Below are 22051 nucleotides of genomic sequence, written 5' to 3'. Positions count from 1 at the left end.
CAGCACCGAGGGTTCGTTCTCCCCTGGGAAGCTGGGGAAGGAGGACGTCAGGGATGAGGGATGAGGGAGCACTTCTACAGAGGGTGCCATTCCAGGTCCCAGAATTCGTTCAGGAAGCCGCAGATCCCCCAGGACCTGGGAGCTGCCGCCGGCGGGGTCTGGTACCGCCAAAATGCTTGTGGAGTGGCAAGAGGAGAGCGGCAGGCTGCAGAGCCGAGATATGGGTGGGATTTGGGGGGAAGTGGGAAATGAGCTGGGCCCTCCAGGAAGGAGCAGGAGGGAGGGCAGGAGAGGCTCTCAAAGCCTAGGGTGAAGCAGGCTGGGGGTAGGGGGCAGCCAAGGCGAGCCTGCGGGGCCCAGGAGGGCATGAGTTACCAAGATGGGAGGCAGCCAGGCCACCTGGAGTGGCCGGTCGTTCAGGCCCTCGGGTATTTCCGGCATGGAGACCAGAGGGCCTGGGGGAGGACAGCGGGTGTCGTGGGGGTAGGAGCCGCGGCCGATCGCAGGGAGGTCGAGTGGAACCATAGAGCCGCCGGGCCAGAGGCCTGCTTCCCACGTCACCCTGACATAGGAGCTGGTCCAGGGCATCGGCTGGCCTGCACTGGGACGAGCCGGCTCTTCAAGTGGGCCGGGCCACGGCCTCCACTGGAGGGGCTCCCCACCACTGCTGGGCACTGAGGACCTGTGTGTTTCTCTCGCCTTTGCCAAGTGTGAAGGCGAGCAGGCCCGGAGCCCGCACCTCACTGCTGTCACTCAAGGGGAGGGTGGTCCCCAGAGGGGAGGCCTGATGTGCTGGTGCCACGGCTCTGGGTCACCAGATGCCACCCGGGCCGGGCCTCTGGAATCGGAGCGCTGCCAGAGTGTGTTTCTCACCCCCCCCTAGTCCTCCCCGTCTGGGAGAGGGTCCCTCACCCCCAACTGTCCCTGAGCTCGGAAGCCCTGCTGCCCCTCCCCAGCACTGCCCGAGGGGGTGACATCAGCGGAAGTGGGTTTACCGGCGAGCTTAGGTCCAGGTGCGAGCCACCAACGTTGTCACAGGGCTGAGCCCGGCCGCCTGCTTATCCCATTGACCCCTGCGCTTCCCTGCAGGCAGCAGAGGCGCCAGCACCCCCTTCCCATTTTCCCAGTGAGGAACCGGAAGCCTGGGCCAGTGGAATGACTCGCCCCAGGCCTCACACTGGGGTGAGGTGGGGTATTTTATTTCATTTGGGCTTAGTGTGTGTTCACAGTTGCCCCAGGGACAGCGAGGCCCTGCTGTGTTACGAGGGCTGTGTGTTTCCAAGCACTTGGACAGATGGCCTCCTGATCGCCCGAAAGCCCATGTGGGGGTGGGGCCCTCCTCCCGTCGCAGGCACGGTCCCGGGAACACTGCCAGCACTCCTGGAGGCCCGGCCCGCTGGCTTCCAGACGCAGACCCAAGCTGCCGACCCACCAGGGGAGGGCAGAGTCCAGGCTGGGATCCTCTTCTGACACTGAATTCGCTGTGTGACTTCGGGCAGGTGAACCTGCCCTCTCTGGGCTCTCGCTGTCTGTAGGACAGGGGTCTGCAAACTCCCACCCACAGCCCGTTTTCCTGCTGCCTTTGAGCTAAGACAGTGTTTACATTTGTCAAGGACTGTAAAAACAGAAACAGGCACATGCGCTCTGGGCCCCTGGGAAAAGCCGCCCCGCCCGCGTTAGGAGCTTTTCCGGCAGTTATGTTAGAGTCGCTCCTGCCGGACACGCTGCCCAGCAGTTTGCAGAGCACTGTCACAGGCTTCGTCCCATTTAATCCCCAGCAGCTCCTGCAGGCAGATGGTCCTCATCTGGCTCAACTGGATCCCTGAGGGGCCTTTCGAGAAATGCAAAAATGGGCTCCTCTGCTTGCTCTTGAAGGGGCCCCAGGAGGCCTGACGCTGGCCCCTGCGTGGGCTCTTGGCTGCCTAGTTCTGAAGGCCCACGTGCTGAGAAGGGATGTGGGAGGGTTTCTGCCTTCCCCTGGGCTGGGGGCGAGGGGACTCCTTTTGAAGGCTCTCAATTGCTAGTGGGTCACATTCTAAAGCTAAAGGTTGTTCGTGAAGGAGGACGTTCTTCAGCCCCGTTCTCTCTTAGCTTGAGATTGTTCCTCCGAGCTCCGTAGTCCGCGGATTGCTGTGTTTGACAGTTCTGTCCTGAACGCCTGGCAGCAGACTTTGGTCCAAGGCATCGGAGTTCTTATTTGCTCCCCCACCTCAAAAGAGGGTTCGGCCCCATGGAATGTGCCAGGGCAAGAGTGCAACTGTTTTAAAGAGCCTGCTGCCCTTCGTGGTGGAGAGAGGGTCGCTCTCCGGCTCTTGGCAAGTGGGTTTGGCCAGATAACGTTTCGCTGTGTGAACTGGGGGCGGCTGGCCAGTTAGCTGTAATCTACAGGGAAGCCGTGAAGCTGATCCGCGCGCTGTCAGTGTGTTCTCAGGCCCTGAGAGGATTCCTTGGCGCAGGGCCTGGTAAGGCAGACGCAGGAGGTTGGCGGGGGGTTCCAGCGTTGGGGTGAAGGTCTGTCTGTGCCTCAGCTGGCTGAGCCCAGGGAGTTGGCCCTCGACGTTCCGTGTCGGGATCCACTCGGCCCGGAGCTGCCGAGCCCATGGGGCCTGGGCAGCCTGGCCTCCCTCACCACCTTGCCGTGTGCTCTCATTTCAGAGGTCAGCTGGCGGCTCCAGCCCCGAAGGTGGAGAAGGTGAGGCGCTCTCTCAAATGTTTCGCCGTCTCTGGGTGCAAAAGTGGAAGCAGCCTGATTTTCTCCTCCTCCTTCTCTCGTTATTTTCTGTAGATTCTGACCGCGAAGATGGAAATTACTGCCCTCCCGTCAAGCGAGAAAGAACGTCCTCATTAACCCAGTTCCCACCTTCACAGTCAGGTAACAGCCGCGGCCCCTTTGGACGGTCGAAGCCTCGTGTTTCTGAGCCCGCTGTTCACTCCAGCGCCTCCCGCCCCCGGTCCATGTCCTCCCAACACAGTTAGCCTCCCTCTGGGATAGTGTGTCCCTCAGGGATCAGGTTAGAGCTTGCCCCAGGGAAGCTCCCGGTAGCCACGGGAATCGTGACACTTAGCGAGGGGGTGACCTCGTGGACTCAGAAGGAAATGTGCAAAGACATTGTCCCTCTGAGCTGGAGGACCAGGCCTCGCGGCCCTGCTGGGGGCTCTGACTGTTCGTTACGTGTCCGCCCTCCACAGCTGCTGCCTGTGTCCATGTGCCGAAGGTGCAGGTGTTTGTGCAAAGGCTGCTACAGGTTCCCGGGGTCCAGAGAGACACTGCCAGCCCGGGGACGCCCCTGCAGGGTGGAGGGGGACACTGCCACAGGGTTGTCCCCTCCTCCCGGTCTTGACTGGCCCGCTCTGGCACTGTCCCAGGTGCTCTGTCACTCTCTGTCGTGCCGGCTTAGACGCACGTAAGGGAGGACCTCCAGTGACCCAACTTGAAGTTTCTCCTGGGGACTTTTGCGTGAAACCTTTTACAACTGCAGACCTTAAGGATACCACTGTAAGGGCAGAGAACCACTCTGAGCGGGTTGTTTCTGCTTACAAAAGTGGTGCCAACGTGAGGAGCTCACGGCGCAGAAAGTGGGCCTCCTGTCGAGGCCCTCCGTGTAACACGCTTGGTGTCATGCACGCTTCCCTCACACTTACCTTGCTTGAATGCTACCATGTCCTTTTTCATGACTGCATGAGAACCCCCCAGATGGATACACCGTCCTTTGCTAACCAGGCGTTGAGGGGCTGTCAGGCCCCAGTCCAGGCTCCAGGTGACAGATCCTTTTCCTAAGGATCTCTGCATGCTTGTTGTCTAGGCATTTCTATGAATGGGGGAGCTTCCCGGCTATTGATGGTTTTCCTTCCCACTCACTGTCTGCTGCTGAACCACACTTTGTGCATCGAGGAGGTCGGCAGAGGAGAGAGGAGGGGCAAAGGACCACCGGGCATCTTCCCTCCTCTCTAGTGGAGAGGCATCTGGGAGGGTCCCCTCCATCCCCAGGGGAAACGGAGAGAGGGCGGTGCCGGCCATTTCAAAAGGCTTGTCTTCACTCCGCCCTCTGAGTCCCACCGCCTCGTTCCCCAGCCTGTCCCCCAGGAAGCAGCTGATATTGTAAAGTCAGATCCTAAACCACATGCAGGAGGGGGGGTGCGGGCAGCCCAGGAGGCCTGACCTGTGACGAGGAGCAGGGTCTGCAGCTCGGCCCCGGGGGAGACTCAGAACATCAGTGCCTTCTGCCTCCCTCCTGGCTGCCCCTGCAGGGGCCCCGGGTGCCAAGGAAAAGCCAGGGGCACAAGGCAAGACAGGCGGCCGCAGCAGACCAGAGGCGACTAGTGGACATCAGATAAAGGCCGTTCAGCTGGAGACCCCCATTTTTGCTGTAGAGAGAGTCCTGGGGGGCTGCTTTTATGGGGAGCGTCCAGAGGCCTCGTTCATAGTGCTGACCCCTCCCCCGGTGGGGCTCACTGACCAACCCCTGAGGTGGGAGAGGCGACCCCTGAGTGTCCACCCCACCTCCTCGCACTGTTTTTCCTCTTGTTCCCTCCCCTGCCGACACCTCCTTGTCAACAGTATCAAAAAAACAATGTTTTTATGCCATCAACCTTCTCCCAGCCATCTGCAGGCCATTCTGACTCAGAGCCGGTGAACCCTCACGTCCCTCTGCCCTTCACAGCCAGTTACCGGGGGTCTCCTGGGATGACAAGCAGTTGCTACTGTAAAATGAGATCTTCAACAGGAATCGGCAGTTTCAAATCAGGATTCTGTTTCGGTTTCTAAATAGTTTCCCAACTCTTCACCTCGTAGATTTGGAATCCATAAAACAGGGTTCATAAGCCCCTATTTCTGTTTCTGCAAGCAAGGTCTGATTACAAGGGATTTTAAGTCTATTTTTTCCCCTTTTTTTCCTTTTTCTTTTTTTTTTTTTTTTTTTTTTGCTGAGGAAGATTGGCCCTGAGCTAATATCTTTTCCAATCTTACTCTTTTTGCTTGAGGAAAATTAGCCCTAAGCTTAACATCTGTGCCAGTCTTCCTGTATTTTGTATGCGGAATGCTACCACAGCATGGCTGATGAGTGGAGTAGGTCTGCGCCCAGGATCCGAACCCGCGAACCCAGGCCACTGTAGAGGAGTGTGTAGAACCCTAACCACTCAGTCACAGGGCCAGCCTCAGAGTTTTAAGTCCTTTTTAAAAAAAAACTACAAAGAGGTGTATTACTGATTTTTCAAAATTTTACTCAAGTAATATATTCGTATCATTATAAAAAAGGCAAATGGGAAATACATAGTCAAAGAATCTGCCTGCCCGTTTCCCACTCCCTCTGATATCCCAAAGTACCTGCTGTGAGATTTATGTCATTTTCCCGACCCCTCTCCTGGGTATTAAATTCTCACATTAGTTAATACAGCTGAGCTGTGTTCAGATAAATATATTTAATCACAGCTTTAAAACTTCAAGGAAAATGGCTCGATCCCCCCTCAAGAACACGGAGCCTTCCTTTTTTGGTCTCTCGCTGGGGAACCGACTCCAAGATTTCCTGGAAGTTTCTCCCACGTGCCTGAAATTCCTCATAAAAGATTTAATGAGCAGGTTTAACCACCCGGATCCCATAACCCGACCTGCCTTATATAAATCCATGGCCGACTTCAAAAGCGTGGCCAGATAAGTCAGACTCTGGCACGAGGGCCATGTCAGGAATAACTGAGGATTGATTCGATGGCCCCGTTTCAAACCAGTGAATTCACTTTGACGCTGAAAGCAAACCTTTTGGAGCAGAGCCCTGCCCCGGGGCTGAGGAGGAGCTGGTCCCCAGGGCCCATGGTGGTACCTGTGCGCTGGGGCAGCCCATGTCCGGGGCAGCAGTCACAGAAGCCATGTGTCTTGATCCCCCTGTGCTGTCCACTTCTGTGACGAATCTCCTAAGCCCCTCTGAGGTCTGTGGGTGCCGGCCTCGCTCCCTCTCTCCCCCCAAAACCTTCCTCTTGCAGCCCTGAGAGCAGGGCCCCCTGAGGACCGGCGGCAGCCCGGGCCCTGGCACCCCATGCGGCGTGCGTGGGCTAGCCTCGCACGTCCGTTCCGCAGTCAACTTCTTACATCCTTGCCTGCCTGCTTTTTATTTTTTCATGTTAACCGTGAGAAAAAAGTTAAAACTTGTGGAAGAATTTCAGAAAGCACTTTTATCCCTTTCCTTAGAGACTCCATTCCGTTTTCCCCAGTCGTCCCGGGGTGTCTTCATAGGAAGGGACCACGTCCCGCCTCACACATCCCACACCTCTTTCCGTCTGGAGCTGCCCCTCATCTTCCCTCGACCTCTGGGACCTTGAAGATTACCGGCCAATTACGTTGGAGAAGTCCTCCGGCCTGGGTTTGTCCCGTTTCCTGCTGATTTCGCCCCAGTGACACGTTTGCACCTGGAACTCTACCCGTGGGAAGCCGTGGTCCTCCCTGAGCACCGCAGCGAGGGACACCCAGTATTCGCTTGTGCTGGTGCTGGTGGGGTTGACTGGGGTCACTTGGTGACAGTGGGAGCTGCCCCGTGTCTCCACCCTGAAGTTACTTCTTCCCCTTTTGCGATGAACGTTTTCTGGAGAGATGCTCTGAGACGCCAGGAGCTCTCCTTCCCCCTCTGACTTCTGCCCTCGGTGTTAGCATTCATTGCTGTTTTCTTGCTTGGATTTATTGGTCGTCTGACGCTGGCCAGATGGGGTTTCCTGCCTCCATCGTCGCTCCCACGTTGATTACTTGGCATTCACCACCCGGAAGAGCTTTCTCTCCCCGCTTTTTTAGCATTGTCTGTTGTATCATTGTGGGTTTATGGGTTCCTGTTGTAGTCGGTGGGTAATAGTCTGTTGTTATTAGTATTTATTTTAACGTTCAGGTTCTATTTTAATTGTCCCAGATTGGCCAGTGGGAGCCCCGTCAGGCAGGTTCCTCCTGTGTCCTTTTGCCACGTCCCCATCATTCTTTTGAACTTTCTGTCGTAGCGAGAGGTTCCAGGCTCATCTCTCCCCATCCCAGCCCAGAGTCAACCCTTTCTCAAAGGGGTCCTGGTGCTTTTTAGTGGAAAGTGGTCTCTAGACACCAAGGTCTGGGTGGCCAGCGTGCACACACGCACGCGTGTGTTTACGTCTGCACGTGTTCCTGTGTCTGTCTCTCTGCGTGTGTGGGTAACCGCGGTCCACGTGGAGACGTCCAGTCCTGCTCTGTCAGGGATCATTCTGGCCCCCTCCTTTGTATTTGTACCTCTTTTCTGGCCACAAGAAAGCCGGCTCCCTGTGTCCTCGGTGTGCGTACCCAGCACTCCAGAGCGTGTGAGTGGCCGAGCGCCCTCCCACCAGCACATGCCTGGCCCGCCAGGCTGCCTTCTTGTCGAGTCTCAGCCCCTGGGACACAGCAGGGCAGATTCCTGTGCTCTCCTGGTTAACTCCGGACTTCCCTGGGACGTCACTCGGGGTCTCTCCGAGGCAGGACGAGGGCTGCCCCAGAGGGAGCCCCCTTACCAGCGAGCTCACAGAGGGGCATGCGTGCGCCAGTGCCACCGCCTGTGCTCCCGTGACCCTGGCCTGGGTGGGGGCTCTGGCCACCAGGCAGCGCCTCTCTGCTGGGCCCTGACCGTGTTGCAGGAAGAGAGCCCCTGGGTTTTAGTGAAGATGGGCCACGACGGGCCTGCAGGGTCTGACCGCCCTCTGAGCACCCATCCCTGCTGCCCTGGGCCCCTTGTGTCCCAAGTCCCCATTAGAAATGTGGCACACCTCATCTGTCTGTCCGTTCACGGCAGCGTTCAGTGGACCTCCTGTGCATCCGTGGGCCGGGCCAGTGCTGGTGGATGGTCAGGGGGAGCCATTCTCCGGGCCTGCCGCCCCCACTGGGCAGCCTAGACCGGCCTGGGGTCAAGTGGCTGTCGGCCTCAGCTCCCCAGGGGGCGGAGCGGTGGAGGTCAGTCTGTAGCCACAGGCAAGCCTGCAGAGCCAGCCCTGAGGGCTTGTAAAAATTATCTCAATTGTGAATTCCATCCCTGTTCTTTTGTTTCTAAATTGTCCATCCCTGTCCTCTTGTTTCTAAATTGCCAGTCATCTTCGGAATAACCCACAGCTTTAGAAGTGTAACTCATCTGTCCCTTCTAAAGGGACCATGTGGCGGCAGGTCTTCCCACATCCTGTGGCTCCTGAGGCCCCGGGTGAGGGTCCTGACCCCGCTCCCCGGGGGTGGCACCGGCTCCCCAACGCAGGCTCGGCTCCTGCACGCCAGCCAGCAGGGGCGTTTTGTCGTCCTGATGCCGCTCCCGGAGAGCAGGGCCTCCGCAGCATGTAGCCAGCAGGAAGAGGGCCCTCCTGCTCCATCCCGGATTCTGATTGGGTTTTGTTCTTATCTGCAAGTTTGGTCTGACAAGGGAATTGTGGGGTTTGGGTACAATTGGTCGGTTTTCATTATACCCACAGAGTTGTGCAGCCATTCCCGAAGTTAATTTTAGGACATTTTCGTCACCCCAAAAGAAACCGTATGCCCTTGAGTAGTCACCCCCCATTCCGCCTCCCCCAGCCCCTGGCAACGAGTCCACCTTCCGTCTGCGTGGCGTCGCCTGTTCTGGACGCTTTATGTAAATGGACTCGCCCTATGTGACCTTTTGAGATCTCTCGCCATTTGTTTAAGTCTTCACTTTCTTCCAGTCATGTCTTGTGGTTTTCGCTTGTTACATTTATTCCCAAGGGTTTGACCCTCTTTGGTGCAGCTGTAGATGGAGCTGTTTTCCTCACTTCCTTTCCGGGTTGTTCATTGCTGGAGTCTAGAAACACACAACTGATTTTGGTGTGTGGCTCTTGATCTCTGCGACCTGACAGGGGTCATTCCTGACAGTTTGGAGCTTTGTACAAAAGCGAGGCTGCCTGGTGGCCCAAAATGCTGCTGTCCCTGTGCCTCCCCGGGGACAGACCTGGGCTGTTGCAGTCACAAGGCTTTTGGTGCTGACCCTTCCCATCCTGGGTGGCCTGAGACTGTCTCCCCATGCCATCCCCTCTCTGAGATGGGCAGAGTCACCAAGACGCACGGTTAAGGGATCTGTGTGGACCCGTGGCTGAGCTGGAACCAAGTCCTGAGCCATCCCAGGAACCCGCGTCTCTGTGAGCTCTGTGTGTTTGTCAGCCCAGACTCACGCCCTGGGGGAGAGCTGACCTCCTCGCGTGGGCCGGGGCAGATGGTCCTGCCTCCTCCTCCGGGGCTGCCAGTGCTCCCAGGAGGCAAGAAGCAAGGCTCCGGGTGCATCTGCAGAGAGCAGACCTGCCATCCACCCGCTTTGAGCTTTCACCATGGAAAACATGTCTCGTTCCCAGACATCTGCTGGTGTACAGATGCTTTTCCTGAAACAGACGTGTCCTCCTGACAAGACAGGCCCTCTGGGAAAGGGAGACAGGGCCCAGGGACCTTTATCCCGTGGCTGCCAGCCCTTCTCCAGGGCTTGCAAACACACCGTGGTGTCTGAGGCTGCTGGGGAAGTGGTCCCCTCGCTTGTCCTGCACCTTCAACGCCCTTTGGTCTCCCATCATCAGCACATTGCCCCGGAGCCAGCAGTTCCCGCCGTCCGGTCCCTGCCTCGTCCTCGCCCAGGCTGCTCATGCCCTTGGCGATGGGACGGGGCTTCCGCATTTCAGTTTAGACTTGGAACCGTTTCCCTGGTTCTCCCCTGCCCTCGGAGGCCCAGCCCGCAGGCCTCTCCCGCCGCCCCGCCCTGCCCTGCCCTGCCCCGCCCCAGGCAGAGCTGCTTTTGATCCTCTCGTCTTGTGCTTGTAGAGGAGAAGAGCAGTGGGTTCCGGTTGAAGCCGCCAACGCTGATCCACGGCCAGGCACCCAGTGCAGGTGGGCGCCGCTTTGAGCGGGTGGAACGGCTTTCTCACACCCTCCCGGCCTCTGCCGCCTCGGGCAGCGCCCCCGGTGCGCTCCGGGCCCGCCTCCTTTCGGGGAGCTTCACTCCCCTGGGCCTTGAGCCCTGCAAAGCCACTGAAAGAGCCTGTCGGCCCAGGGAGGGTCTCCCGCTGCGAGCCATCTGCCCAGAGGAGGAGAGGAGGCAGCACAGGGAGCAGGCTAGGCTTGCCAGGGGACGTGGCTCGGCTGGTGCAGCCTCTCTCCAGAGCGTTCCGGCCCCAGCATGCCACACCGTTAACCCTGATTAGCAAATTGTCCTCGATCCAGGGCCACGCTAGGGAGCAGGGCCTGGCAGTGGTGCCGTCCCGACCAACAGGTCCAACAGGGAAGCCCGTGCGGGGCCAGAAGCGTCCTCGCAGTCCTTGCCCAATTTGAGCTCAGCACAGGGTTTTCTCAGCATGGCTTTTTGAAAAGCTGGTACAAAGAGGGCCTTTACGTGACCCCAGTCAGAGTCCTAAACTCTGGAGGGGTCGCCCGTGGCTTCGCGGCTCTCCCCTCGCCGTCTGCACGTGGTCCTCGAGCCGGCACGGTAGCCCAGTAATCCTGTGCTCATGGGATTAACGACAGGCGTGGTCGGTTACTGGGAATCGCACTTACCACGTGGAGTCATAGCGAGCCCGAATGTGCGTGTCGAGCTGTAAAGAAAGTATCTTGGGTTTCTTAAAAACGTGTTTCGGTGCAAAGTCTAGCATGTGAGGGCCGTCGGATAGGTTACTGGGTTCATTTTTCTGTAAGGCGCCTGAGAGCTGGGGGACAGGGGGCGTTTCCGCCCGCGTGGTCCGAGGCCCTGGGCAAGCTGACTTCTGTTCCCAGGTCTGCCGAGCCAGAAGCCCAAGGAGCAGCAGCGCAGCGTGCTTCGCCCGGCGGTGTTACAAGCCCCCCAGCCAAAGGCCCTCTCTCAGACCGGTAAGACCCGCGGCCGGGCACCCAGGCTCCCACGGCGGGCGGATTGGGCCTCTGGGCTCGCCTGCCACAGCCTTGTCTCCACACGGGTGACTTTGGCTGTCTCTGCTGCATGCACTCAGAAATAAAGCGAGCGCGGGGCAAACGGTCCTCGTCCCCCTGGTGAGCCCGGGGAGGATGGAGAGGCGGTTCCACGGTCTCCCTGTGGCACCCAGCCGAGCGTGGCTGCTGGTGGCATGCTGTGTACTCGCACCGGCTGCACATGCCAGCCCCCTCCCTGAGCGCTGGGTCCATCCCTGTGCATGCAGCCGAGCCAGCCCCGCGTGGCTCAGGGACTCGAGGGTAATTCTGGGCAGCGTGCATGCCCGTGTCGTCTGCCCTCCTTCAGACCCGAGTCCCACTGTGTTCCCGTCCCGTGCGCACAGCGAGTGGCTGTCAGTGCATCCTTGTTCCCTCCGTGCCGCTGAGCTCCTCTCGTCTTCCTCTTGATCTTCCCCCCAATCCAAGAACTCTGCATCCGGAGCAACACAGCATCCCGCATGAGAGAAAGGCTTTTTCTGACGAGTCTTTGATTACATGGGGCATTGTTTTGATCGAATGCTAAACAAAGCCACATTTCAAGTTGTGCGTGTCGTGTCTTCTCAACTATTTAATGGAAAAAATGCGTAACGACTTCATTAGTGAAACTAGCTTTATAAAACTCATCATTGTTCCCACAATATATTTTCTATGTTTTTCCCCCCTCGGTTAATAGTACTGTTTCTAAAGACACTGAAAATTCCTGCACTTCTGGGTGGAATAGGCAATAAGGTGTTCTTCTGTGAAGTTTTTGTTTTGCTTTTTTTAATCTAAGGATTCGTGAGTTTTAGTCGCCACGCCAGATCCTTTTCTTTAAAAGGAAAGGCTATCCTGTCGGTCCAAATGGTAGCAGGGGGTGCTCGAGGCGGCCCAGCCTGAGCTCCCGCCACTCCCCGTGTCCTTTCTCCCTGCAGTCCCGAGCAGCGGCACCAACGGGGTCAGCATCCCAGCAGACTGCACAGGGCCCGCGACGTCGACGTCGCCCGACAACCCAGCCCGGAGGAGTCCCTCTGACGAGGCGCGAGCACCTGAGGTTCGTCCGCCGGTGCCAGGGCGGGGAGCGCCACCCATGAAACTGCTCAGGGCTTCGCTGGCCGTGGGGACTGTGACCCGCTCTGAGGGGTCTCAGTGTTGGCCTGTCACCAGGCTTTCTGGCTTTGCTCAGCAGCACCAGTGCATAACCACAAGCGACGTCCCAAGTTGCTACAATGCCGAGGGTGGTCTCTCTCGTGCTTCCGAGAGGAGGGTGCCACCAGCAGAGCCATAGTGTGCCGGATCTCAGTGCCACACGTCCTGGGCTTGGGTGCCTGCTGGCAGGCACGCTCACCACTGAGCCCTGGGGGGCCGCTGGGCCCAGAGGAGTGGCTTTCATGGATGAGAGTCTTGTACTGTTTCACACGGAGTAAATATGTCCCTGTTTCCACACCCGAACAACCCCTCGGGGCTTCATATACATGTGCCCATCCTAGTTGAAGCTTGCCTGGGGAGTCAGCTCAGAAATGGGTTGACTTTTTTTAAAAAAAAAATAAAAGTTCTTCAGGGTTCTGGGCTTGTAGGGGCCGAAAGTGTATGTTTTCTGGTAGTGTCGCTTGGCCACTGGACCGTAAGGGGCACATAATGAACGGCCTGCTTCTGCGGCTGGTGGAGGTGGGTTTGAAATCCGAGGCTTCGCTGTACGAAGCCGGGTTGCACGTGTGTGTTTATTCCCTTCCGTCCATTTCTGCAGAAAAGTCGCTGCCTGCGGTTCTGTACCCTCCCGCTCCCCACGTCCCTGAGCCCCCACCTGCCAGCCACAGGTGCGGCCATGCATGTAGGAATCGTGTCTGCAGCATAGTGCTGCTTGGGGACCTCGGTGGCCAGGTCCCAGGGCCCTCAGGGAGACCAGGAACGTCCCGACCTCCTCCATGTCCCTGCTGATGCGTGCGCACGCCACGCCTGGGCAGCTCCAGCTGCTGAGAGCTCGCCCATCCAGGCCCAGGAGTCTGCTTGGGTCACCTTCCTGTGGGCCCAGGGACGCAGCGGAGGAGACACATTGAGCCAATGAGCTGGCTCTTCTGGCTGCTGTGTGGAATCTTCTCAGTTTTCTCTGTGTGTGTTTCACCAGGAGAAAGAGCCCCAGAGAAATGAGTCTAGCAATACTTCTGAGGAGGAAAACTGTGAGAAAAAAGAGCAAGTTGCACAGCAAGCGTTCGTGTTCGGGCAGAACCTGAGGGACAGAGTGAAGGTGAGTGAGCAGAGACCAGGCAAGCTGTGGATGGAGCGTTGATCTCTTCACGCCTCCCCTGGGTTAGGGGGTGGGCAGAGACAGGAGCATGTTGTGGGGGTCCGGTGGCTCGGGCTCATCTGGCAGCTGCTTGTCCTGCACGCCTGCCAGACTCCACTGCCTGGCCCCTGGCACGCAGCCAGCTGCCCAGGCGGCCTGCACCCCTCTGCACCCCAGTGCGGGACTCCCTCGTTCTCCCGGGAACAGGGGACTACGTGTGCTTATCTCTGAGAACTGGTGTTTTGTTTTGTTTATGCCGAGGAAGATTGGCCCTGAGCTAACATCTGTTGCCGGTTTTCCTCTACTTTGTATGTGGGTTGCCACCACAGCATGGCTGTCAAGTGGTGTAGGTCCGCGCCCAGGATCCAAACCCATGAACCTGGGCCACCGAAGTGGAGCCCACGAACTTAACCACTACTTCATGGGGCCAGCGCCAGAACTGACATTTCTGTAGCAAAGGAGAAAGCAGACGTCACGACCTGGTGCTTTTGACGTCGCCTGAGAGCTTTTGTTCCTTCCTTCAGGTTTCTCTGTCTCCGCACTAGAAACATTTAGACCAGGTCGTTCGTAGTTGGAGGCCCCAGCCTGGGCACCACTGGGTATTGGGTGTTCAGTAATCCTTGGCCACCACCCTCTGGATGCCAGGAGCACACTCCTCTAGTTGTGACAACCAAAGATGTCCCCAGATAGTGCTGTGTTCCCTGTGGGACCACATCACCCCCGATTGAGAACCATCACCTTGTCTTTTAAAAGTAGGGCAGGTGGAAAAAATAAATAAATAAAAATAAAAGTAGGGCAGGTGGAAAGACACTGTTTTCTCTCCCGCGGGAGGCAGCTGTACCTGTCACCTCCTGGCTGCCCCCCAGGTGTGTGGGTCTAGCCTGGGGACTGCGAGTCGGGGGTGGGGAGCATTGGCAGTGGCAGGCTCTCGGCTCGACCCCGTGCGCAGGCGCTCTGGGAGACCAGAGCTGGGCAGCGCTGCCTCCCCCAACCGCAGGGACAGAGGGTCGTTCTCTGCCGTTGTCAGCGGCTCATCTGACGAGAAGCTCCTTCAGAAGCCTGAGAGGTGCTGTCTGTGGCTGTGTCTGGGGACATTTGTTCTGTCACAGCTGGGGAGCAGGTACTGCTGACGTTGCGTGGGCTCAGCACCTTGCAGTGCCCAGGATGGCCCCGGCCGAGAATGTCCCACTCCAGATGTCGGTGACTCTGAGGGCGAGAAACCCTCAAGTGAGGGCAGAAGTCTCGGGTGTGCGTTGGCAGCATGGGGTCACGCTGTCCGCTCTCTCCCGTGCTGCTCACTGTGTGGTAGGAGCACAGACGTCCCACGAGACGGAAAACACGTGTTAATGTGGCACAGCTTGAATCAAAGTAATGAGTCCCTTGGGGGCTGCTCCCACCACGGGGGAGGAAGCAAGAGAGGGGGGCCGTGAGACCCCTCTGCGCTGAGGGCCCGGGCCTGGCCTGGGCCATCAGGTTGAGTCTGTTCCTGCAGTTTAGGGGAACAGCCACCTTGAAATTGGGGGGAGCAGTGTCTTAGGAGGCCCAGGACTCACGTGATCGCAGAGGTCTCCCGGTCACATGCCCGTGGAGGGTAGGCGACGGCAGGCCGTGTTCCTCGCTCACAGAACAGGGTTCGCAGTCCCCAGCTCAGGGGCCCCGGGAGCATGACTGTAGATGGTGGATGAATGGGGCTGGCACGGCAGTTGGCATAAAAGAAGCTTTGGAAAAATGATGCCCTTGGGATGTTTATAAGGAAACCCTTAAAATACCAGGTTTGTACGTGTCCTGTGATCTCTCGGTACAGAAGCATTGGTGAAAACACCAACGAGATGCCAACTTGAGGGTGTTCTTTTTAAACAAGATAGAAAAAGCTCCCTAATTCTTTACAAACTGTTTTTGTATCTTAGCATTAAAAGCAAAGAGTGGTGACATTGATTACAGCGCCGTGCCCCTGCACACATGCACAAGCACACGTGTGTGCACACGTGATAGAATTTGCCTGTTGGAGCTGTGCGTGTGGCATGGGGGTGCAGACGGACTGAGCAGTAGGGTCCAGAAGGTGCCGTTCTCTGAGCAGTGAGTATTTCCTCTGTTTTCCAGTTAATAGATGAGAGCGCTGAGGCAGCTGACCTGGAGAATGCCGGGCACCCCAGTTCAGAAACGCCGACCGCCACCAACTATTTCCTTCAGTATATCAGCTCCAGGTGTGTGTCCTGGGCCCGCTGCCCAGCCTCGGGGCCCACAGTCTGCCATCATCCCTGACCCGGGCCCAGAGAGGAGGCAGCACCAGGACCAGGAGCCAGCCGGGTCCTTCCTCAGGGGGCAGGATGCAGGGGAGGGGGCACACGCCACCATTATCCAGGTTGTCCTTCAGCGCCTCCCTCCTTTCCCACTCTGGGCATAGCTGCGGGGGGCCAGGGCAGGGTGGTGGGCTTCCATGACCCCTGAGGCAGGACCCGAGTTCTGTGGGGTTGTCCAGCCCGGCCCTCGGAGTGACGTCTGTCGCCCACACCTCGTGCCCAGAGCAGACCCCAGTGGGCCAGTGGCGCTCGGCTGCCTCTGTGACCCGCCAGGTTCCGCGGCCGCGGTCACAGCGCCTCTTCTCTGCAGTTTAGAGAACTCGACCAACAGTGCCGACACCGCCAGCAACAAGTTTGTGTTCGGCCAGAACATGAGCGAGCGCGTGCTGGTGAGTGCACCCTGTGGGGACCGTTCCTCCTGGGCCCAGGAGGGTTTAGAGCTCCCCTGGTCAAAGGGACACGTGGGGCGCGGCTGCCGTGCGGCTCCTGTGAACTCAGGGCGCTCTCAGCTGCACGTAAGACAGAGGAGACCCAGCTGGGCCTCAGCGTGAAGCCGGCGGCCCTGGGCCCTGGGAGCTGCCGTGGGGCTTCCTGTCTCCCGTCCTCCTAAGACAGGCTCCCCTTGAGTCACGCCAAGCTTTGTCTCGGCCAAGGCCGGCTGCAGTGACAGCCTCAGCCCAGTGTCCCTCACCGCGTGCTCCTCTGGGGCCACCCATGAGGCTACAGCACAGTGGGGGGACCCCCACGGTGGCCCCTGTGCCCCCTGCAGTCCTGACACACACCATGACCAAGGCTCTTGGGTGCCCTTGGGCCCTCTCCAGTCCCAGCAAGCCTGGCCGGCCTGGGCCGGCCCTGGAATCTTTTGCCTGTTTCCTTCCCTTCGTGCCTTTTCTTTGCCGGTCGCTCGAGTACCTGCAGCCCCTCTGTGTCCATTGTGAGTGTGGCCGAGGAGCTGCCTGGGGCCCAACGAACTGTTTCCATCTTTGTCTCAGTCCCTGTTCCCTTAAGGAGCCTCGTGCTTCTTTTCTCCAGTGTCACTACTGTCCTTTGATTACAAAGAAACAAATAGCTTCCTCACATGGCCCAGGGGGACTGTCAGTGGGTGGCCCGCGCCCCCCGGGGAGGCCTTGAGAGCCCATTTGGGGCTCCCGGGGGCAGCTCACCCGTGGCACACGGCGTGGACCTGTGCAGACTCAGAGCTGCTTGTGTTGTGAGGGCGCCTCTCTCTTAGGTTTCCCGCCAAACGATGCTTGGGAATCGTTCTGTGGGGATGGGGGACCCGTGGGAAGGGCTGTCCAGTCGCATCTGCCAGGCCTGGGTGGGTCCCCAAAGCTGTGAAGGTGGAGCCGGTGGCAGAAAGAAGCCCCTGCCTGCAGGGGAGTGCTGGGCGCCACCGTCTGGCTGAGGGGCTCTGTCCCGCGGTGCCAGGCCGCCAGGACCACCCCAACACACCGCCTCCCCGTGTGCCTGCCTCCCTCCAGAGCCCGCCCAAGCTAAACGAGCTCGGTTCCGATGCCAACAGGGAAAATTCGGCTGCCGAGTCCGGGTCCGAGTCCTCGTCCCAGGAGGCCACCCCTGAGAAAGGTACGCGGTCCTGCCGCCTGTGGGAGGGGGCCCGAGTGACGGGACACTGTCCAGCCACGTCCGACCGGGAGGGATGTGGGGACCGACCCTCCAGGCAGTCATAACCACACGTGGACCAGCCACTGCGAGAGTCAGAAAGCCCAGAGCGCTGGTTCTCAGTGATCAGAGCGGGACGCATTCCTCTTAAAGCGGGGACCCAGGCACTGCGGGGTGACTTGGGGCAGGGCTGTGGAGGTGGCCATCACCCTCTCCCTTCACGGCCTGAGACAGCAGGGGGGACTTTCAGTGTCCTCTTGAGGATCCCGAGCCATGCTGGCAGCTCACAGGGGGGGTCTCATCTCGCTGCAGGGTCTGAGGCCGCATCAGCTGCCTCATTTCCGGGTCCACTCCAGGTCCCGGCGTGGCCAGCCGGGGTGGCTGGGGGCTAGAGCCAGCCCTTTGCGTGTTGGGAGGACCCGCCCTCCTCCCACCAAATGACTAGTCAACGTTTAGCTGATGCCGTTTCAGAGTCCCTGGCCGAGTCGGCGGCCGCCTACACCAAGGCCACAGCGCGCAAGTGTCTGCTGGAGAAGGTGGAGGTCATCACCGGGGAGGAGGCAGAGAGCAACGTGTTACAGGTGAGGGGCCGCTCCTCTGTGCCTCGGGCTGCAGCCCGCGGGTGACCTGACCCCCGGAGTGACAGGGCCGCGCCCACCCTTGGGGGCCTCATTGCTGGGGCTTTCGTGGAGAGCTCAGCGAGTGCCGAGGGCCTTCTCGTGCTGCTTTGTTTCAGAGCAAAGGGATCTATTTGGTGACATTCTCGATCGTTCAGGGCCTTGCAGACTTTTAACGAAGCCCTCTCTCGCCAGAATTAACAGCTGTCATTGTTCTGTCGCACGGCACCTTGTGTTGTTTCCTCAGGGACAGCATCACAGGTGCAGCCGCGCCTCGTGCTGCTCCTCCCCGTCCCCATCTTCCTGCCCTCCTGGGCCTCGGGCGTCTGCCCTCCGTGCTTTTGCACATGCGTGTGTGTGCGTGTAAACCATGGGGGTGGAGTCCTGGTCAGGTTCTAATGCGGGGTTTTAATGGTACATCTTTTGCCACTCAAACTTAATTTTTTTTGAGGAAGATTAGCCCTGAGCTAACTGCTGCCAATCCTCCTCTTTTTGCTGAGGAAGACTGGCCCTGAGCTAACATCTGTGCCCATCTTCCTCTGTTTTATGTGGGACGCCTGCCACAGCATGACCTGATGAGCGATGCCATGTCTGCACCCAGGATCTGAATGGCGAACTCCAAGCCACCAAACCAGAATGTGCACACTTAACCGCTGTGCCACCGGGGCGGCCCCTCAACCTTGATTTTTAATCCGTCCGTGTTACGAGACCCTGACTTAAAAAGATCTGCAGACTTTTCTGTCAAGGGCCACAAGGATCTCTGTTGCATATTCTTTTTTTAATGTATTTTACGGCTTTATTGAGATATGGTCCACGTACTATGAAATTCAGCCTTTTAAAGCATACAATTCAGTAGTTTTTAGTGTACTCAGAGAGTTGTGCAACCATCACCACTGTCTAATTTAGAACAATTTTGTCCCTCAAAAAGAAACTGCACATAAGCAGTCACCCCCCACCCCACCAGTCCCTGGCACCCACAAGCCCGCTCTCTGTCTGTGAATCTGCCTGTTCTGGACGTTTCCCGTCAATGGGATCACACACCGTGTGTCCTTCTGTGTCTGCTTCTCTCCCTGAGCATCGTGTGTGCAGGTCCGTGCACGTGCGGCTGTCAGGACCTCACTCTTTTTCATGGCTGCATTGTACTCCAGCGTGTGGCTGGATGGTTGGGTTCTGTCCACTTTTTGCTTCTTAGGACTCATGCTGCTGTGAACATTCGTGTGCGAGTTTTTGTGTGGACACATGTTTCATTTCTCTCGGGTGGACCCCAGGAGTGGGATTTCTGGGCCCTGTGAGAGCGCCATGCTTCCGTTTGGAGGAGCGGTTTCCCCCGCAGCTGCACCATTGTACATCCCACGAGCCGTGCGTGAGGCTTCTGGTTTCTCCACGTCCTGCATGTGCCTGTTACGATCTGTCTTTGCTTCTAGCCATCCTAGTGGGTATGAAGTGGTATCGCATTGTGTTCCGATGGCATTTCCTTAAGGATTTTTTTAATACCTCCCTAAAAATGTAAAACCCGTTCTAGCTCGAGGCAGGACAAAAAACTGGCCAGCAGCCGGGCGTGGCCCCCAGGCCACAGTTTGCCAACCCCAGGAGGCTCCCGGGATCCGTCCTCCGGTCAGGGTCCCGCTCACCTGGAGGCCGCCTTGTGTTCCAGATCCAGTGCAAGCTGTTTGTCTTTGACAAGACCTCGCAGTCGTGGGTGGAGAGAGGCCGGGGGCTGCTCAGACTCAACGACATGGCGTCGGCCGACGACGGCACGTTACAGTCCCGACTAGGTGAGCTGGCCGGGGCCCCTCAGAGGGGCCCGGGAGGCTGTGAGTTCCCGGGGCACGGAGGGCAAGGTCCTGACTCGGCCCTGCACCCAGCCAGCCGGAAGCAGGTCCCCACGGGGGAGCCCCGCACCCACACCCACAGCCCGCGGGCGGCCTGCCCCCGAGGCTCCAGCCGCTGGCCCCTCCCCGACCCTGCCCTGCCTCAGTGTGGCAGCGGTAAAAGTAGGGAGTGGTTCTTAACTCGCTTTCTGATCAGCCAGGTGCCAGTTGTCTAGGATAGAAAGGAAAAAGCATCGATGAAAAAAGAGAAACCTCTGCTAATAACATTTTGGCGGTCCAGGCCTGTTTCGTGGTTCTTTTTTAAGGAAATGGGGCGATTTTGATTTCTGCACTTCTGTGAGCGTCTTCCTTTGTCATTAAATTTTCCTTAAAAATCGGCCTTTTTGGGGAAAACTTGTATCTCCGTGTTCCATTGACAATGAATGTACGAAACCATGTCCCTGTTGATGGCCGTTGAGGTGGTTCTGATTTGTTTGACTGTCGTGAATGAAGCTCCAGGGCCGTCTATACGTGAGTCTTAGCCCAGAAGTGTGCATGTTACAGACGTGGGGGTGCTGTGGGGGTGCACGTTCACGTATACACATTTGAAGACAGCGTGTACGTGTGTGTGTATGTGAAAGTGTGCCCTTTTTTTAATCTTCCCAAATGAGTCTTCTGGCCTTGACAGGGGCGTTGATTCCTGGCCTGGTTGCCCACGTCGCGTCCTTGCGCCGGTGTCCTCACGCCCCTGGGCTCAGAATGGTCCCAAGATTGGGACGGAGATGGAAGCGGCCCTCCTGTGCGCCCCGCTCTCTCTCCCCCTTGAACACACCCTCGATTTCTTTTTCGTCCTTCCCTATGGGAGTGTTCGAGCGTATGGATGGGGAGAGCACAGTGCTTGTGACTGCCCCCCGGCCCCCCCCACCTCATTGCCCCTTCTTCGGTCCCCACCCGCAGCCAGCTGGTCACAGCTCGGAGGGCTCAGGGAGTGGGCACGGGGAGATCCTGTCGGTTGGGGCCCAGACCCCGCAGGCCTCCACAAGCTGGTCCAGGCTGCTCCCGTCCTGTGTGCCGTCTGGGGCCCTGGGTTGGGTGACAACTTCTAACCGTCTCCAGGCCTGTTCCAGTGGGGACAGCTGGGCTGGCAGGAAGGCGAGGTCGCCGGGTCCATGGGCCAGGGCGCAGCGGGAGGAGGGGTCTGGCACGCGGGCAGGCTGACTCTGCCTCGGACCCGCTGTGGGTGGAACTCAGCACTTCCGGAGAGGGGAGGCCCGTGCCTGGTTTTCTCCATGAACGCTGACCCTGGCATGTCCTTGCCTCCCCGCCAATGGAAGCTCTGAGCTTCCTTGACCTTTTTTCTAAGAAAACCACAGGACAGGGCCTGGGGCTTGGCCTACGCATGGGAGACAGTCGAGGGTGGCGACTTCCATACAGTGTGTCACAGAAAGAAAGTGCATGTCCCCCCTGTGTACAGCCCACATATGTCCCCGTCTGGCCCCCCGTCCCTGGAGTCGGCCATAGCTCCCCCCGACCACCCCCATCCCCAAGGGAGCCGCTGCCCTGGCACCCGCTGCGTGAACCAACAAAACCCCCACAGGCTGGGCGTGGCCTCAGTCGTGCGGGCCAGGGGAGCAGGGTGCCGGGTCCGGCCCCGGCGTCGGGGGGCTGTTGCTCAGCAGACAGGCGCTTTCAGGGACCTCAGGAGACTCGTGAGGTGTCACCCGGGTACAGCGTCTGCTCTCAGGCTGGCGTGGGCGGCCAGCGCTGAGCGGCCTTGTCGGTTGCAGTGATGCGGACCCAGGGCAGCCTGAGGCTGATCCTCAACACCAAGCTGTGGGCGCAGATGCAGATGGACAAGGCCAGCGAGAAGAGCGTGCGCATCACCGCCACGGACGCCGAGGACCAGGGCGTGAAGGTCTTCCTGATCTCGGTGAGCGACTCCTGGGGAAGGACGAGGGCTGCGCCCGCCTGAGCTGCTGCAGCGGGGCGACTCCTCGGGGCACCCGCTCAGGGCCCGCCAGGCTGGACCTGCCGCGCCGCAGCGCTCAGCACTCGGCATGAGCGGGTGGGCTGGTCTCCAGAACGAGCGGGTCGGGCCGGAGGGTGGGAGAGAGAATTGCCCTAGTGGCCGAGTGCCGGCCGGCTGCGGGCTGTCTGGGCCCCTGGGGAGGACGGGCGCGGGGCTGTGGGAGCTTCGAGAGAGGGGCAGGCTCCTGGCCCAGGGATGGTGGCGTCCCGTCACGGCGAGGGCAGTGGCTACACTGCCCAGGAGGCCTTACAACCTGGCACTTCTCTGCCTCCGCAGGCCAGCTCCAAGGACACGGGCCAGCTGTACGCGGCCCTGCACCACCGCATCCTGGCTCTGCGCAGCCGCGTGGAGCAGGAGCAGGAGGCCAAGACGCCTGCCCCGGAGCCCGGGGCGGCGCCATCCAACGAGGACGACAGTGATGACGACGATGTCCTGGCTCCGTCAGGAGCCTCCGGAAGCGGTAAGCTGGGCCGCCCTGCCCTGGAGGGCACGAGGGAGCTGGGTTGCCAGAGGCCCTCCCTCCTGTGGT

At 59.0% G+C, this 22051-nt stretch overlaps 1 protein-coding gene and 1 long non-coding RNA gene across 13 annotated transcripts in view; one reads left to right on the top strand and one right to left on the bottom strand.

Annotated features, from left to right (window-relative positions):
- The window catches only part of RANBP3 (RAN binding protein 3), a 52595-nt gene that overhangs the window by 29105 nt on the left and 1439 nt on the right, over positions 1-22051 (top strand). For 2 of the 12 annotated variants that reach the window (XM_023644547.2, XM_070272554.1), the window contains 13 exons: positions 2656-2692; positions 2786-2872; positions 9770-9835; positions 10715-10807; positions 11797-11915; positions 12987-13106; positions 15246-15349; positions 15669-15834; positions 16927-17029; positions 17537-17646; positions 19337-19457; positions 21281-21423; positions 21799-21982. In XM_023644547.2, the coding sequence (XP_023500315.1) occupies positions 2656-2692; positions 2786-2872; positions 9770-9835; positions 10715-10807; positions 11797-11915; positions 12987-13106; positions 15246-15349; positions 15669-15834; positions 16927-17029; positions 17537-17646; positions 19337-19457; positions 21281-21423; positions 21799-21982 (1453 nt within the window). Of the gene's footprint in view, positions 1-2655; positions 2693-2785; positions 2873-9769; positions 9836-10714; positions 10808-11796; positions 11916-12986; positions 13107-15245; positions 15350-15668; positions 15835-16926; positions 17030-17521; positions 17647-19336; positions 19458-21280; positions 21424-21798; positions 21983-22051 lie in introns of all 12 variants that reach the window. The other 10 variants (XM_070272558.1, XM_023644548.2, XM_070272556.1 and 7 more) reach the window with 7 other exon arrangements.
- LOC111774193 (uncharacterized) lies at positions 18447-19447 on the bottom strand. Its single transcript, XR_002809002.2, has 2 exons — positions 19314-19447; positions 18447-19111 (listed from the first exon to the last, which is right to left on the bottom strand). It is a non-coding gene; the product is annotated as an uncharacterized lncRNA (long non-coding RNA).

Source organism: Equus caballus, chromosome 7 (genome assembly GCF_041296265.1).
Source record: "Equus caballus isolate H_3958 breed thoroughbred chromosome 7, TB-T2T, whole genome shotgun sequence".
Lineage (NCBI taxonomy): Eukaryota > Metazoa > Chordata > Mammalia > Perissodactyla > Equidae > Equus > Equus caballus.
The sequence above is the reverse complement of the archived record's forward strand: the minus strand, read 5'-3'. Positions and strand labels throughout refer to the sequence as shown.